General features: G+C 38.4%; 1 protein-coding gene across 1 annotated transcript in view; it reads right to left on the bottom strand.

Moving 5' to 3' along the window:
* Positions 1–13,831, bottom strand: part of LOC129698938 (disco-interacting protein 2 homolog A-like) — a 233,352-nt gene that overhangs the window by 100,779 nt on the left and 118,742 nt on the right. The window contains exon 5 of the mRNA XM_055638423.1: positions 1,125–1,334. Within this exon, the coding sequence (XP_055494398.1) occupies positions 1,125–1,334 (210 nt within the window). The remainder of the gene's footprint in view (positions 1–1,124; positions 1,335–13,831) is intronic.

Genomic DNA, 13,831 nt, shown 5'->3' on the forward strand with positions numbered 1-13,831 from the left:
ACGCATTTTCTCAAGAGATGTTGCCTAACCCACGGAGTTACTCCAGTATTTGGTGTCTTTTTTTTTTGTTAATATCTGCAGTGCCCTGTGTCTCCCCAACCAAATTAAATTGTTCTCTTTCTCTTTCTGTCATTGGTTGATAGTATGGAACACATCTCCATTTGATTTTGTATATAATCAATATGAATTCTTTAGGATGTTTAAAAAGAAAATAATTCCTTAAAAGCAAAAACAATCATTATAGCAAAATAAACTGATAATAAAATGTTGGGATAGTATTTGAGGCAATCATAATTACACAATAAAGATGACGTTTTTTTTAAATGACAAAACCATGTATGCTGATCACTTACAAGGAATATGAAAATAATTACTATATCTACATCAATCCATGTTACACAGCAGCTACCACCCTATTAATCATATTTGCAAATGTAATGGTTCCCCTGAACAACTTCATGTATCTATCCCTAGTACCTTGCAATATTTCAGTGGAGGCTAGAAATATAAAATAAAAATATCAGCATTGCAAAAATCTTTCAGGCGAGTTAAAATTAGGTAAATATAATAGTACTCTGCAAAAAACAAAACATGTAAACTTTCCCAGCTCATAAAAAGGTTAATTGATTGAAATGTCATGCTCTCTCTCACCATAGATGCTGCTTGAACTGCTGAGAGTTTCCAGCATTCATTTATGTATAAGTAGCAGTTATAGTCTCCCAATAATTCAATCATCTCCAAACACAAATATTTTTTTTTGTTTCATTTTAGTTGGGAAGGACATTACTATAAAATTAACCAGAATGTGTACTTCAAAAGTAATTACAAGGTACCATGAGACGTCTGAAATTCTGCAAATAACAAAGCAATTTAATGCAATTTAATTCTTCAGTACTTTTACAGTATGCTGTTTCTGTACTGAATAGTTTGGAATGAGCAACTTTAGTTATACTTTTTTTTAAATTTGAAAGACAACAGATTAATAGCTCTGACCTTTCCCTTATCAAATCTGGCCTACCTGACCACACTAGTCGGTTGTGATAATTGAGATAGCAGTCACTGTATAGCAAAGGGTTTCTCAGAAAATGCTGCAGAGGAAGTAAAATTAATAAAGGTTTACTGACCTAAATGGGTATGCGCCATGAGGTCAGCTAGTGAAGCAGTAGGTTTCCCTCCTACATGTGATGAGGTGGACGATGCAGAGGATGAGGTGGAGGAGCTCTGGATAACCTTGTTAAGCCAGTGCTCTACGTTCAAATGGCCCTGCTTTGGAGTGGACGTTATCCGGCCCTGACGACGGAGTGAGCCCTCATCTTCTGACGCTGAGGACGTGTCTGCATTCAATATAATACTAACGTTAGGACAGTGTTACCCCACCGGGAGCATTTGACACAGACAGGAGAAAGGATTTGCAGGGCACAATTTGCATCCCACAAGTAGCCTGACTGGATAAATCTTAATTAGAACATTTTTAATCCTCAAATCCTTCACAATAGTCTTTATTTTAAACATTACACAGGCACCATAACAATAAAAACTGGGTACAAATAATTATTTAAATACAAACTTTGAGGTATGTCAATTACATAATATTTCACAAATAATTCAATTTCCCACTGCTCAACTGCCTTAATCCTCTATCCTATCCATCATATATCAAAATTATGCTCACAAATTGTAAGAATAACAACTAAAAACATGCAACGAGATTTCAAAAAAATACTCTGTGTTAATCCATTCATAGTTCCTTTACTCAGATTTCTTTAACACATTTATTTTTAATCAAACTCCATTCGTCCATGTATTTTTTTCACAATTGCAAACACCAAAAGAGGGTTTTTGTACATAATTGGCACTAATGTTTAACTGCACCATATTCCTATCTACATAATTCAGATGGAAAAATGGTGCCGTTAAATAACATGAATACAGTTTGAATACTGGTTGATGGCAATCTATTTGGATGAACGAAGATAATTGATTAAAGAGCAGAAAACACAATGGAAGCAAATGGGTCATTATGACGTTGACAAGCTGTTACCACTGGGTGACAGAGATTCAACTGTGAGCCGTCAGTCTTTTACAATCTACATTAATAACATGAATAAACAACGGGCAAAGAGTCGTTTCCATGATTTGTGATGAAACAAGCCCAAGTAGATGTCAGTTTTGAGAAGTGAATGTAAAACTGCCCACAAAAGGGATATCCATAGTGAGCAAGTTACAAAGGTATAACGTGGGGAAATTACATGCTAGTAATTTGGAAGACCATATATTTTAATAGCTAACTAGCAAATGGAGGTACACAGTCAGACCTGGGATTGCTGATATTTAGTACAGAAGCTAATTTGCAGGTATAATGTGCAATAAATTAGTGTATAATAGATTTCAACATGATTAATTCTGACATTCTGCTGTGCAAGATCTGCCACCATTATCTCAATGACCAAAGATAGCAGACAATTGTGGAGAGGCGGTCACAGTGGCGCAGTGGAAGAGTTGCTGCCTTACTTACTTACAAAATTCTTAAGGGGTTGGACAGACTAGATGCAGGAAGATTGTTCCCAATGTTGTGGAAGTCCAGAACAAGGGGTCACAGTTTAAGGATAAGAGGGAAATATTTTAGGACCGAGATGAGAAAAACATTTTTCACACAGATAGTGGAGAATCTCTGGAATTCTCTGCCACAGGTAGTTGAGGCCAGTAAATGGTGGCTGATTAGGAAAAGGGGAGATGCAATGAGACCTGGGTGTCATGGTACACCAGTCATTGAAAGTAGGCATGCAGGTGCAGCAGGCAGTGAAGAAAGCGAATGGTATGTTAGCATTCATAGCAAAAGGATTTGAGTATAGGAGCAGGAAGGTTCTACTGCAGTTGTACGGGGTATTGGTGAGACCACACCTGGAGTATTGTGTACAGTTTTGGTCTCCAAATCTGAGGAAAGACATTCTTGCCATAGAGGGAGTACAGAGAAGGTTCACCAGACTGATTCCTGGGATGTCAGGACTTTCATATGAAGAAAGACTAGATAGACTCGGCTTGTACTCGCTAGAATTTAGAAAATTGAGGGGGGATCTTATAGAAACTTACAAAATTCTTAAGGGGTTGGACAGGCTAGATGCAGGAAGATTGTTCCCGATGTTGGGGAAGTCCAGGACAAGCGGTCACAGTTTAAGGATAAGGGGGAAATCCTTTAGGACCGAGATGAGAAAAACATTTTTAACACAGAGAGTGGTGAATCTCTGGAACTCTCTGCCACAGAAGGTAGTTGAGGCTAGTTCATTGGCTATATTTAAGAGGGAGTTAGATGTGGCCCTTGTGGCTAAGGGGATCAGGGGGTATGGAGAGAAGGCAGGTACAGGATACCGAGTTGGATGATCAGCCATGATCATATTGAATGGCGGTGCAGGCTCGAAGGGCCGAATGGCCTACTCCTGCACCTATTTTCTATGTTTCTATGTTAGAGCGAATGCAGCGCCGGAGACCTGGGTTTGATCCCAACTACGGGTGCTGTCTGTACAGAGTTTGTACGTTCTCCCCGTGACCTGCATGTGCTTCCTCCCACACTCCGAAAACATACAGGGTTGTAGGTTAATTGGCTTGGTAAATGTAAAAATTGTCCCAAATGGGTGTAGAATAGTGTTAATGTGCGGGAATCGCTGGTCGGCGCGGACCTGGTGATCGGAAGGGCCTGTTTCCGCACGGTATCTCTAAACTAAACTAAAGGGTTGTGGGATGGGTAGAGAGGTGCAGAGAAAGCAGGGCTGTATGAAGTTAGACAAATTGGAGATTTTCTGAAAGGTTGTGTGTGTATGTCAGAATGAGAATTACAGGCAAAACAGCTTGGGTTGAAGAGGGGATGGCCAGTAACTGTGGGTGGGAGTGGGAGTCAGACAGGGTCAGAAATGATATCAGGAAGTTAGAGATCAGAGACAACATGACAGAATGGGGTCCATTCCCTGAGCTGAAGTTCTATAACTATGGGTTAAGTCTAGAGATAAAGAATTGGCTATTGGGACTGAGATGAGGATAAACTTTGTTTTTTGCTCAGAAGCACACAATTCTCTACTCCAGAGCGTTGTGGTTTCAGAAGCACAGAGTACATTCAGGCTAATAGATTTTAGATACCAAATTAAATTACGTGGTGCTTGACAGAAATATGCACTAAGTAGATTATCAGGTTTGATCCAGCTAAAAAGAGGCTGAAACAGACCCTACCAGGTCCTGACTATTTATGATCATAATCTTTGATAAGATTAATGGTTTGATCTTAACCTTGCACAAAAATGCGATAAATAGAATAACTGTACAATATTCAAGCTACACTACATATTATACTTTCATCCTTTAGACAAAAGGGTTTAATTTTGCCACAATTCAATTCAAACAGCAATTTGTTTTATTGTAACTCCTGAAAAGCAACAAAATTACTGTGCGAATATCCAAAAATATCATATTTTAATTATTTTCTAAAGTCATAATTTATGTCCTTATGCTGAGTAGGAAAATATACCTTTGGTGTTACCCGTTTATTTGATTGGTGATGTTGGGAAATTAGTTATGCCTTTCACAATATTTAATTTTCACAAAGAAAAACAATCTTTGAAACATAAATAGTAGAAAATGTGACATTTTAATTTATTTTGTGGATTCTAACTTCAAGCATACTTACCATTCTGTTTGTGCATTGATAACACTTGTTAGTTTATGCGTTTGGAATAACCTGAAGGCTGTGACATTGCAAAAAAGACAGAAAAATTGTAGCTGTGCTTCTTTTAGTGCTAGATTTTTATTCAATTGTAATATTTTTTTGTTGTTGACGTACATTCAAATTCAATGAAAATTACATAATTTCTTTATTGCTCTGGATTTCATATCTGTCAAGTCATCCACATATATCTTGACAGTCACATACTTTGGCTTGTAATAACGGCGACATTTGTTCTAGCACACTGGATAGCAAGCAGCCTTACTTCTAAAATTAACAGGATTCCTGCAAATATTCAAAGATGAAAATCAACATCTGCTGATGCTGAAATAAAAACAGAACATGCCAGAAACACAGCAGATTATGCGGCATATATGAGAAAAGGAATAGTTAATGTTTCATGTTCAATATCCTTTTTCAAAATTTGGAAAGAGAAATAAAAAGTTAGCTTTGTTGTGGATGAGGCATGGATAGGATAAAGGGTCTGGCATGATTCAACCAGGGGCTGTTGTTGTGGTTATACAGTCAATATGTTAATGTAGGTAGTTGGAGAGAGAGAAAAAGAAACAGAAGTCAGAGATAGACACAAAATGCTGGAGTAACTCAGCGGTACATGCAGCATCTCTGGAGATAAGGAATGGGTTACGTTTAGGGTCGAGGTCTTCTACAGAAGTCGGAGATGAGGGCAGTAAGAGAATGAGAATACCAACAATACTATGTGAAAAGGTGCAAATTGCAAGGCTGCAGGACATGCATGGAGTGCAGATTATGCTCATGGACAGAGAGAAAAAACTAAGCTGATCATAGTTGGATGACGTAGCAGAAATGGTCAGTTTGTCACAGGCAAATAAAAGAAAGTTCCTCATTTGATATAGAGTCCAGAAAGCTGCAAATGGAATGGTGTTCCTCAAGCTTATATCAATGTCATAATGCTGGAGACTACAAATAGATCAGTCCAGATAGGAGTAGGATGGAGAAGTAAAATAGCAAGCAATGGGAAGTTCTGAGTCACCCTAAATAAATCAACACAGGTGATCGGCAAAGCAGACTTCCCATTTGAACATAGAACACAATACCCTGTGATTAGTAGTGCAGGTGCACTGCTGCTTAACTTGGAAGAACTGCTTGGGCTCCTGAATAGTGGGAAGGAAAGAGATCAAAGAAGATGTAAAGCTTCCTGCAGTTGCAAGGGAACTTCCAAAAAAAAAAGGAAATACAAAGAGGCAGTCCCACACAGCCACAGATGTCCTTCTATCTTCCTTTTCCATCATCAAGGGATTCAAACAGTCCTTCCAAGTGAAGCAGCAATTCCCATGCACTTCTTCCGATTGAGTGAATTGTATTCAGGCTCCTCTGGATTCGAGAAACAAAATGCATATTGGGCAAGACTTTGCAGAACATCTGTGTTCAGTCTGCAGAGTAATTCAAAGCTCCATGTAACTTTCTACTTTAATTCTTCATCCTACTCTGATCTCCATGACCTGTTAAACTGTTCACCAACATGAGTTAGTAATAGCCGCCTGAGCACATTGCAGCCTTCCACATTCACTATTTCTAAATCATCAGGTAACTTGCTTTTTCTACATCAGAAACTGGCCATTTCTGCGGAAAGTATCTTACTTGCGATATTGGTTCCATTTTTTTCCCCTCTAATACCACTACCTGACCAGCTGGGGCTCATCTGCCAGCCCTGAAATTCGTACCGTTCAACATTATCTGTCTGCATTCTCACTATAACCACACTCATCTTAACTTTAGTTCAACTTTTTTCGCAAAATGCCCCCATAAACCTTTCAACCCGATCAACCTCTCCAATTGATCCCCACATCGAGCCCGACCTCTCCCTAACAGAAATGCTTTGCAGGATCTATCCTTTCACCTGCTTTGCAACTTAATATTAATATTCTCTGCTTCCCAGTTGACAGTAATTCTATTTCACTGTTCATGAACTGTTCAGTGTTTCCAACATTCAATGTTTTTATTTCATTGTAGATTAAAAACACCCAGGTAGTCAAATATTTTTTTTAAACATATCAATTGCAGTAACACCCATCTACAACTGATGATTTTTTTCCTTTTTTTAAAGACAATATACATCAGTGGCTTAGTTTTAACCTTTAAAGGAAAACCTATATAATCATTATATTTTTCTTATGGATACATTACCTGTGCATCATCACTGTGTAAGTACTGTTATTGAAGAATATTAATTGAGATTTCCCAACATTCAGTAGAATAGACAAGCAGATGGTGTCAGATTCCTAATACTAGGACTGGACTTAAGAGCATACCGCTAAAATGGAAATGTTTAGCTTCTGTGGGCTAACTTTCAGCATAAGTTCATTGCACAAATTGATTTCAAACATTTGGCATAAAATTATCAATTTTATTCCTATTAAACAATAAATTGAATAAAGCTTTGATCTGTGAGATTGAGCTACAAAGAATAAACACCAAAACCTGCCAAATACTAAAATAAAACAAATTACGTTTCTCTCATCCTGCCATTTTTACTTGATCTAGCCTATGTTACATTCTAATTCTGCATTACATGTCTGGTATTTAAACTGTTTTGAAATGGTCAATCATGTCACTCACTTGCAAAAAATAATTGTTGAGGACAATTAAACAATAAATCTTTTATTGCAAGCATTTGTGACGATTATTTTAAACAAAGCCTGATATGAAAAGTTATTTGGTACATGCTACTCTTCGGATCTCAAGCTAATTCACATAATTATGAAAATGAACAGATCTTCAATCAGGCAATGGCATATAATTGACCAAAAGAGCATAATGCCAACATTCAGGTTTCAGCATCACATCATTGGTGCATCATGGAACAAGCACAGATTCATCAGAATCACATGACAGCTCCAAGGATTAAATTGTGGAGACAGTTTGCAAAAAACTTGCTTTCTACTTCTTTGTGTTGAACAAATTGCAGGGCAATTTAATCAAGTTGCTTAGGATAATTAAGTGACATCAATAAAAGTAGATTGAGAGACACCCTTTTATTTAGCTGGGAAATCCAGAAGAAGATCCTTGAAAAGAACTAGCAGTGACATCATAAATGATTAATTCAGAAGACGAGTTGGAAATGTAACATGTGCACAAAACACTGTTGAGTAGACTATTTGGAATTTTTGTGTGACAGTCGACAGATGTGAAGCAAAGTCGTGCAAATGGGGTGTAAATACAGATCAGGTACATATGATCTGATCAATTTGAATAACAGGCTCAAGTTGCACAATGATCCATTCCCATCTGAATACTTCTATTTATGAAGTTTCTATTTGTGAAACAGTGGAAAGTTAAAATCTGGTTTTCAAATCAACCTATTTCAATAAAGATGGTTGCACTTTTTCCAGTAATATACACAGGCCAAACACACTTCATAGCGTAAACATGACTGGCTCAGTGAAGGTATACATATTTTGTGAGTGTAGGTAACACATCAGATTAACTTTGATGTTTTAAACACCAGATTTTTTTTTCAATAAGCAACTCTTCAAAAAATACGAAGGCTGTACCATTCCTATCAGATCTGTAGCTGTTTCATCAAAAGGATGTAGCAAAAGAGTTCAGGAATCCTTTGTTGCCATTCTCATGTACAACAGGTATACCACTTAGGATACTGTTGAGGGGGAATGACCGTTCAGGGAGAGCGGGAGCCCTCTCAGGCAAAAGGATGAAGTCTGGCCTAGTGATACGAGATGAAGTAGTTAGCTGGACAGATAGGAAATTCTGTGATAGCAAACGAGACTCCAGGATAGTCTGGTGCCTCCCTGGTACCAGGTTCCTGATGTCTCGGGAGCAGTTGCAGAACATTTTCATGGGTATTTCTTAGCCAGAAATCGTTATGCAGATCGCAACAAATGACATAGGTAGGAAAAGGGATGAGGTCTGGTGGAGTGAATGTAGGGAGTCAGGCAAAAAGGATAAAATGCAAGACCTCAAGGGTGCTAATCTGTGCATTACTACTGGTGCCACGTGCTAGTGAGGGTAGCAATAGGAAGATTGGACAGATGAATATGTGGCTGAGGTGCAGGGATTCAGATTTTTGAACCATTGGGATCCTTTCTAGGTCAGAGGTGACCTGTGCAAGAATTTGTTAAGTACATCCAAGGTGCAGTTTGAGATAGAGAAGGAGGTGGCGCTGAGGCTCCTGAAGAACATTGAGGTGCATAAGTCCCCAGGGCCTGATTGAATCTATTCCAGGTAATTGAGAGAGGCAAGAGAGGAGATTGCAGAGGTCTTGATGAGGATCTTTGTTTCTTCTCTAGACACAGGTGAAGTCCCGGAGAGAGTGACCATCATTGTTCCTTTGATAAAGAAAGGGAATCTAGGAACTACAGGCCAGCGAGCTTCACATCAGTGGTAGGAAAACTATTAGAGAGAATTCTTCGAGTATATATTTGGACGACACCGTAATAGGAGGCATTGCAAACTATGAGAAAGTTTGTCAGAAGATACAGCGGGATATAGATCAGTTGCAGAAATGTGTGGAGAAATGGCAGATGGAGTTGAACACAAGCAAATGCGAAGTGTTGCACTTGGGGTTGATTGTAAGGAAAGAGAATTCAGTTAATGACAAGACCTTTAACAGCATTGATGTGCAAAGGGCTCTTGGGAGTCTAAGTTCATAGCTCATTAAAGGTGACAATTCAAGTAGGTAGGGTGGTAAAGAAGGAGTATGGTATACTTGCCTTCATTACTCGGGGCATTGAATATAAGAGTCAGGAAGTCATGATGCAGCTCTTCAGGACTTTGGTTAGGTCACATTTGGAAAACTGCATGCAGTTCTGGACACCCCAGTACAGGAAAGATGTGGAAGCTTTGGAGAGGGTGCAGAGGAGGTTTAGCAGAATGCTGCCGGGATTAAAGGGTTTCAGCAACTGGGAGAGATTAGATAGAATTGGATTGTTTTCTCTGGAACGTTGAAGGTTGAGTGGAGACATGATAAGAGGTATAAAATTATGAGAGGCAACGATAGTGTAGACAATAAGGACCCCCCCCCCCCCCCCCAGGGTGGAAATGTCTAATGCTAGAGGGCATAGCTATAAGGTGAGAGGAGGGAAAGTTTCATGGAGATGTGCGGGGCAAGTCTTTCTTACAGAGGATGGTGGGCAACTGAATTAACATGGGTGATGGTGGAAGAAAAGACAATAGTCGTATTTAAAGAGGCTTGTATATAGGCACGTGGGAGTGCAAGAGAACAGAGGAATATGAATCACATGCCACAGTGGAACTGCTACAGTGCCAGGGGTGAATACGAGATCAGTTCAGCTACGCATCATGTTCAGCACAATCATTGTGGGCCAAAGGGCCCATTCCTGTGCTGTACTGTTCTATGGAATGATATACAGTATATATTTTTCAAAATGTTTCCTTTCAGGAGCAACTGTCTCTGCTTAAGCTCCATATTAATGACAGCAATAATCAAAAAAACCTTTTATCATAATTACTCTCCAGCCAAAGCTCAAGCTCGAACATACTGTATGTCCAAAAAGCTAATGTTTTTGAACTAACAATGGCAACATAATCTCTACTGATTACTAGGGGAAAGCTGTTCTCCTGGGGCAGACAAAATTGGGCTGTGTCCAATGCCCTGACTCAGACAGTAGATAAGGCTTCAAATGGGAAGATTGGCGAGAGGTTTCTGGTGAAGGGAAATTTTGAAAGACAAGGATAAATTTCCAAATGATAATGCAAAGTTGCAAGATACATAATGATAATGAGCCCGAAAGAAAAGAACAATACTTGTACCTCCAATTAAAGTCAGAGCAAGGGGAAAATTTGAAAAAATTGAAAAGGCTCTTTATCTGATTGCACACAATCGAGTTAATACATGGCAACAATATGGTAGACAATACTGAAACTGGTTGCAAAATGACAAAGATGGGAATTAAATATTCCATGATAGCTTTTTTTTTAAAAAAGAGAGAATGGTAAATTACAAAAGAGGCAGGATGACTAATTTTAAAGAAATGGATTACACTAGTCTAAAGAACCGGTTTACATCTGTCTTCCTCAGTTCAGGAAATCAGGCAGCAGAGTGAGATTGAAAGAGGAGGGGATGTTGTTTTACTGATTACGGATAACATCATGGCAATAGTTCAAGGTGACATGATTTATGGTTCGTTCAGTGATGCTATATAGGTGGAGCTGAGAAATAAAAAGGGGATATCACTTTATTGGGAGTGTACTAATTGCCCCCAAATAGTCTATGGGAATGAGAAGAACAAATATGCAAGGAGATTGCAAGACTAATAGCCTTCTCATAGTGGAGGATTTTAACTTTGCCAATATAGACTGGAATTGCTATAGTGCCAGGGGCGAAATTTGTCAAATGTGTTCAGGAACCATAATAAGTATACAAGTAACATATACGTAAAATCATCCAGCAAGAGGGGTCAAGGAAAGAGTGTTCACGCCACCAATCTTTCCATCACCACGCACAAGAAGCACAAGATAGACACCATTGCATGCAGATGCCGAGAAGTGTGTTCAGCTCTGGCTGAACAACTTCTAATCTTGTGTGTGGACTCGATAAGTAGAAGACCCAGCAAGAGAAATTGTCCAATTGTGACCATCAAGGTAAAACTAAAGTTGTAGAACATAGAAAAGGTGTTTCAAAGTTCCCAAGAAAATAAATGAGGATTGTGAAAAATTCTGAATTCAAAAGCCAACCATAATATTGAGAAGGAAATAATACAATGTGGAATACAAGAGTAAGATTGTAAGAAACGTAAAAATAGATAGAGAATGTCTATTAATATTCTAAAAGGACAAGAATTGTTAATGTTAATGCCAGGTGAATAAGGAAATAGAAATTTAAAATATTCTCAGGGTACTCTCGGACTGATAACATATCGATAGTAGAGAATTACCATATAGATTGAATGATGCACTCAAAGAGATTAGCATTAGTAGATTTAGTTTTGAAGGGAAAACTGAGATTCAAAAGCCATAAATCCCCAGGATGCTTGATGACCTGCATCTTGCAGTTTTGAAGGAAGTGGCGAAAGAGACACTAGATACATTGGCTGTCATCTTCCAAAATTTCACATATTGTTAGGGAATGTAACCCCAGGCACATTTTAAAAAGAATTGAGCTGTAGACCACTTAGCCAGACATCAGGAGTAAGTAAAATGCTGTAATTTATTATTAAGAATGTGATAACAGGTTACTTGGAAAATAATAATATTGAGCAATGGCAAAATAGATCCATGAAAGGGAAATCAGGTTTGACATGAGGAGCAATACAAATATAGTAAATCAGTTGATGCGCTGCATTTGAAGGTTAGATGCCTTCATTAAGATGCCACAAAAATAGACTGTTAAACAAAATTAGAGGATATAGCATAGGGTATAATATAGTGGCATGATTTAAAGACTGGTTAGCAAACAGAAAATAATAAAACGAAACCAAAAAATCAAAAACAAAAAAAATTTAGATGCTGGGAATCTGAACTAAAAACTAAAAATTCGGAATATTTAGCACGTCATACAACATCTTGAAAAGTGCAATAGCATTAACATTCCAGGTCAAAGATCCTTCTTTAAACTTGGAAAGTGAGAAAAACATGTTAGCTTTCAATTGTTCAATAGGTAGAGGGGAGTGGGAGAAGAAAAGCTGAATAGGGCAAAAGGAATATCTGTAAAAATGCAAGGCTGGGAAAAACGTCAAAATTATCTGTTCAGTTAGAGTGTGGGAAATAAACAGGTCATTTTCACCCTGGACCTCAAAGGACCACCAAGTACAGAATGACAATGATGGATGAAGGTGATACTTGCAATAGAACAAATTACATGCACAATGCAGTTGTTGCATGAAGGTAAGAATAGAACTTAAAAATGTGAGTGATATTAAAGCATGAATCTTACAGGGCTTGAAAGAATAAGTTGATATTTCCCTTGGCTGCTATGTCTAATACCAGAGGCAAGATCCCTGAAGGGTCAGTCACACCTGAGAAGCAACTACTTCATCCAGAGGTTTATGAATCTTTCGAATTCTCGACTGAGGGTTGTGCATACTCAGACAGCATTTTCAAATCAGAGCTCGATAGATTTTTAAATACTACAGGAAACAAGGGATGGGAGGCTCGTGCAGCGATGTGGCTCGGAGATAAAAGCTCAACCAGAATGAAATGGCAAAGCAGGTGCACAGAGCTGAAAGGCTTCTATTTCTTATGTTTGGACATGAAATCAAGTGGACGTGGGTAGTTGTTTCTATTCTTATCCAACAAAGGGTAGCCATGCTTGACATTTCCACAAAAGCGTGGTGTTAGCTTCTGTGCTATTAGCTTCTTAGCTTAGCTCTGTGAACATGTAACTGTACCACAGACCACTCTTGATATCTTAATTGCCCCCTAAATGTTAGACTGCTTATCCAACACATAGATCACTAGATGAGCAGAAATGTGTTCAAATAACCGCTGGAAAGACCCAAGCCATGATCATTCACCTGCACCTTTCTTAACTATAAACACCATTCCCCTCTAACAAATGAAAAAAAAGCCAAGACTGAAGCTGTGTGAGATGAGCTTGAGACTACACCTGTATCATAAGTTCATAAATTATAGGAGGAATTAGGCCATTCAGCCCATCTGGTCTACTCATCACCAAGCTTACTTACATCTCTGTAACATCATCCATGTCTAAGTTAGCCTGCTTAGATCCAAGCCTTGGAATTCCCTCTCAAACCCTCCCCACCTCTTTTAGAGCACTCCTTCCTTAAAACTACTTTTTGAAGAGCCTTCAGTCAAGATCCAACTATTTTGACATGTGGCTTGACAACAAATTTTGAACAATAACAATGCTGTCAAGGCCCTGAGGAGCAGTTTGTTACTTCAATGGTTTTATATTAAATAAATAGTTGCTTAGAGCATTTTTGGTTTGTGATGCATCCCACCATTTGGGTTCAAGCTCGTTGTTAGGAATCGAATCGTATTTATTTATTTATTTAATTATTTTATCCATGACATGAGGGGGAAAGCTGAGGGACAGTCACATAGCCAAATGGATATTGTAATAAATAGTTCTTCAGTTGCAGATCTCTGTTCTCCTTGAAGCCATGAAAATAAAGATTGTAGTTTTCTGCTCCTACAATAGTTTGT

Source organism: Leucoraja erinacea, chromosome 7, assembly GCF_028641065.1.
Source record: "Leucoraja erinacea ecotype New England chromosome 7, Leri_hhj_1, whole genome shotgun sequence".
Lineage (NCBI taxonomy): Eukaryota > Metazoa > Chordata > Chondrichthyes > Rajiformes > Rajidae > Leucoraja > Leucoraja erinaceus.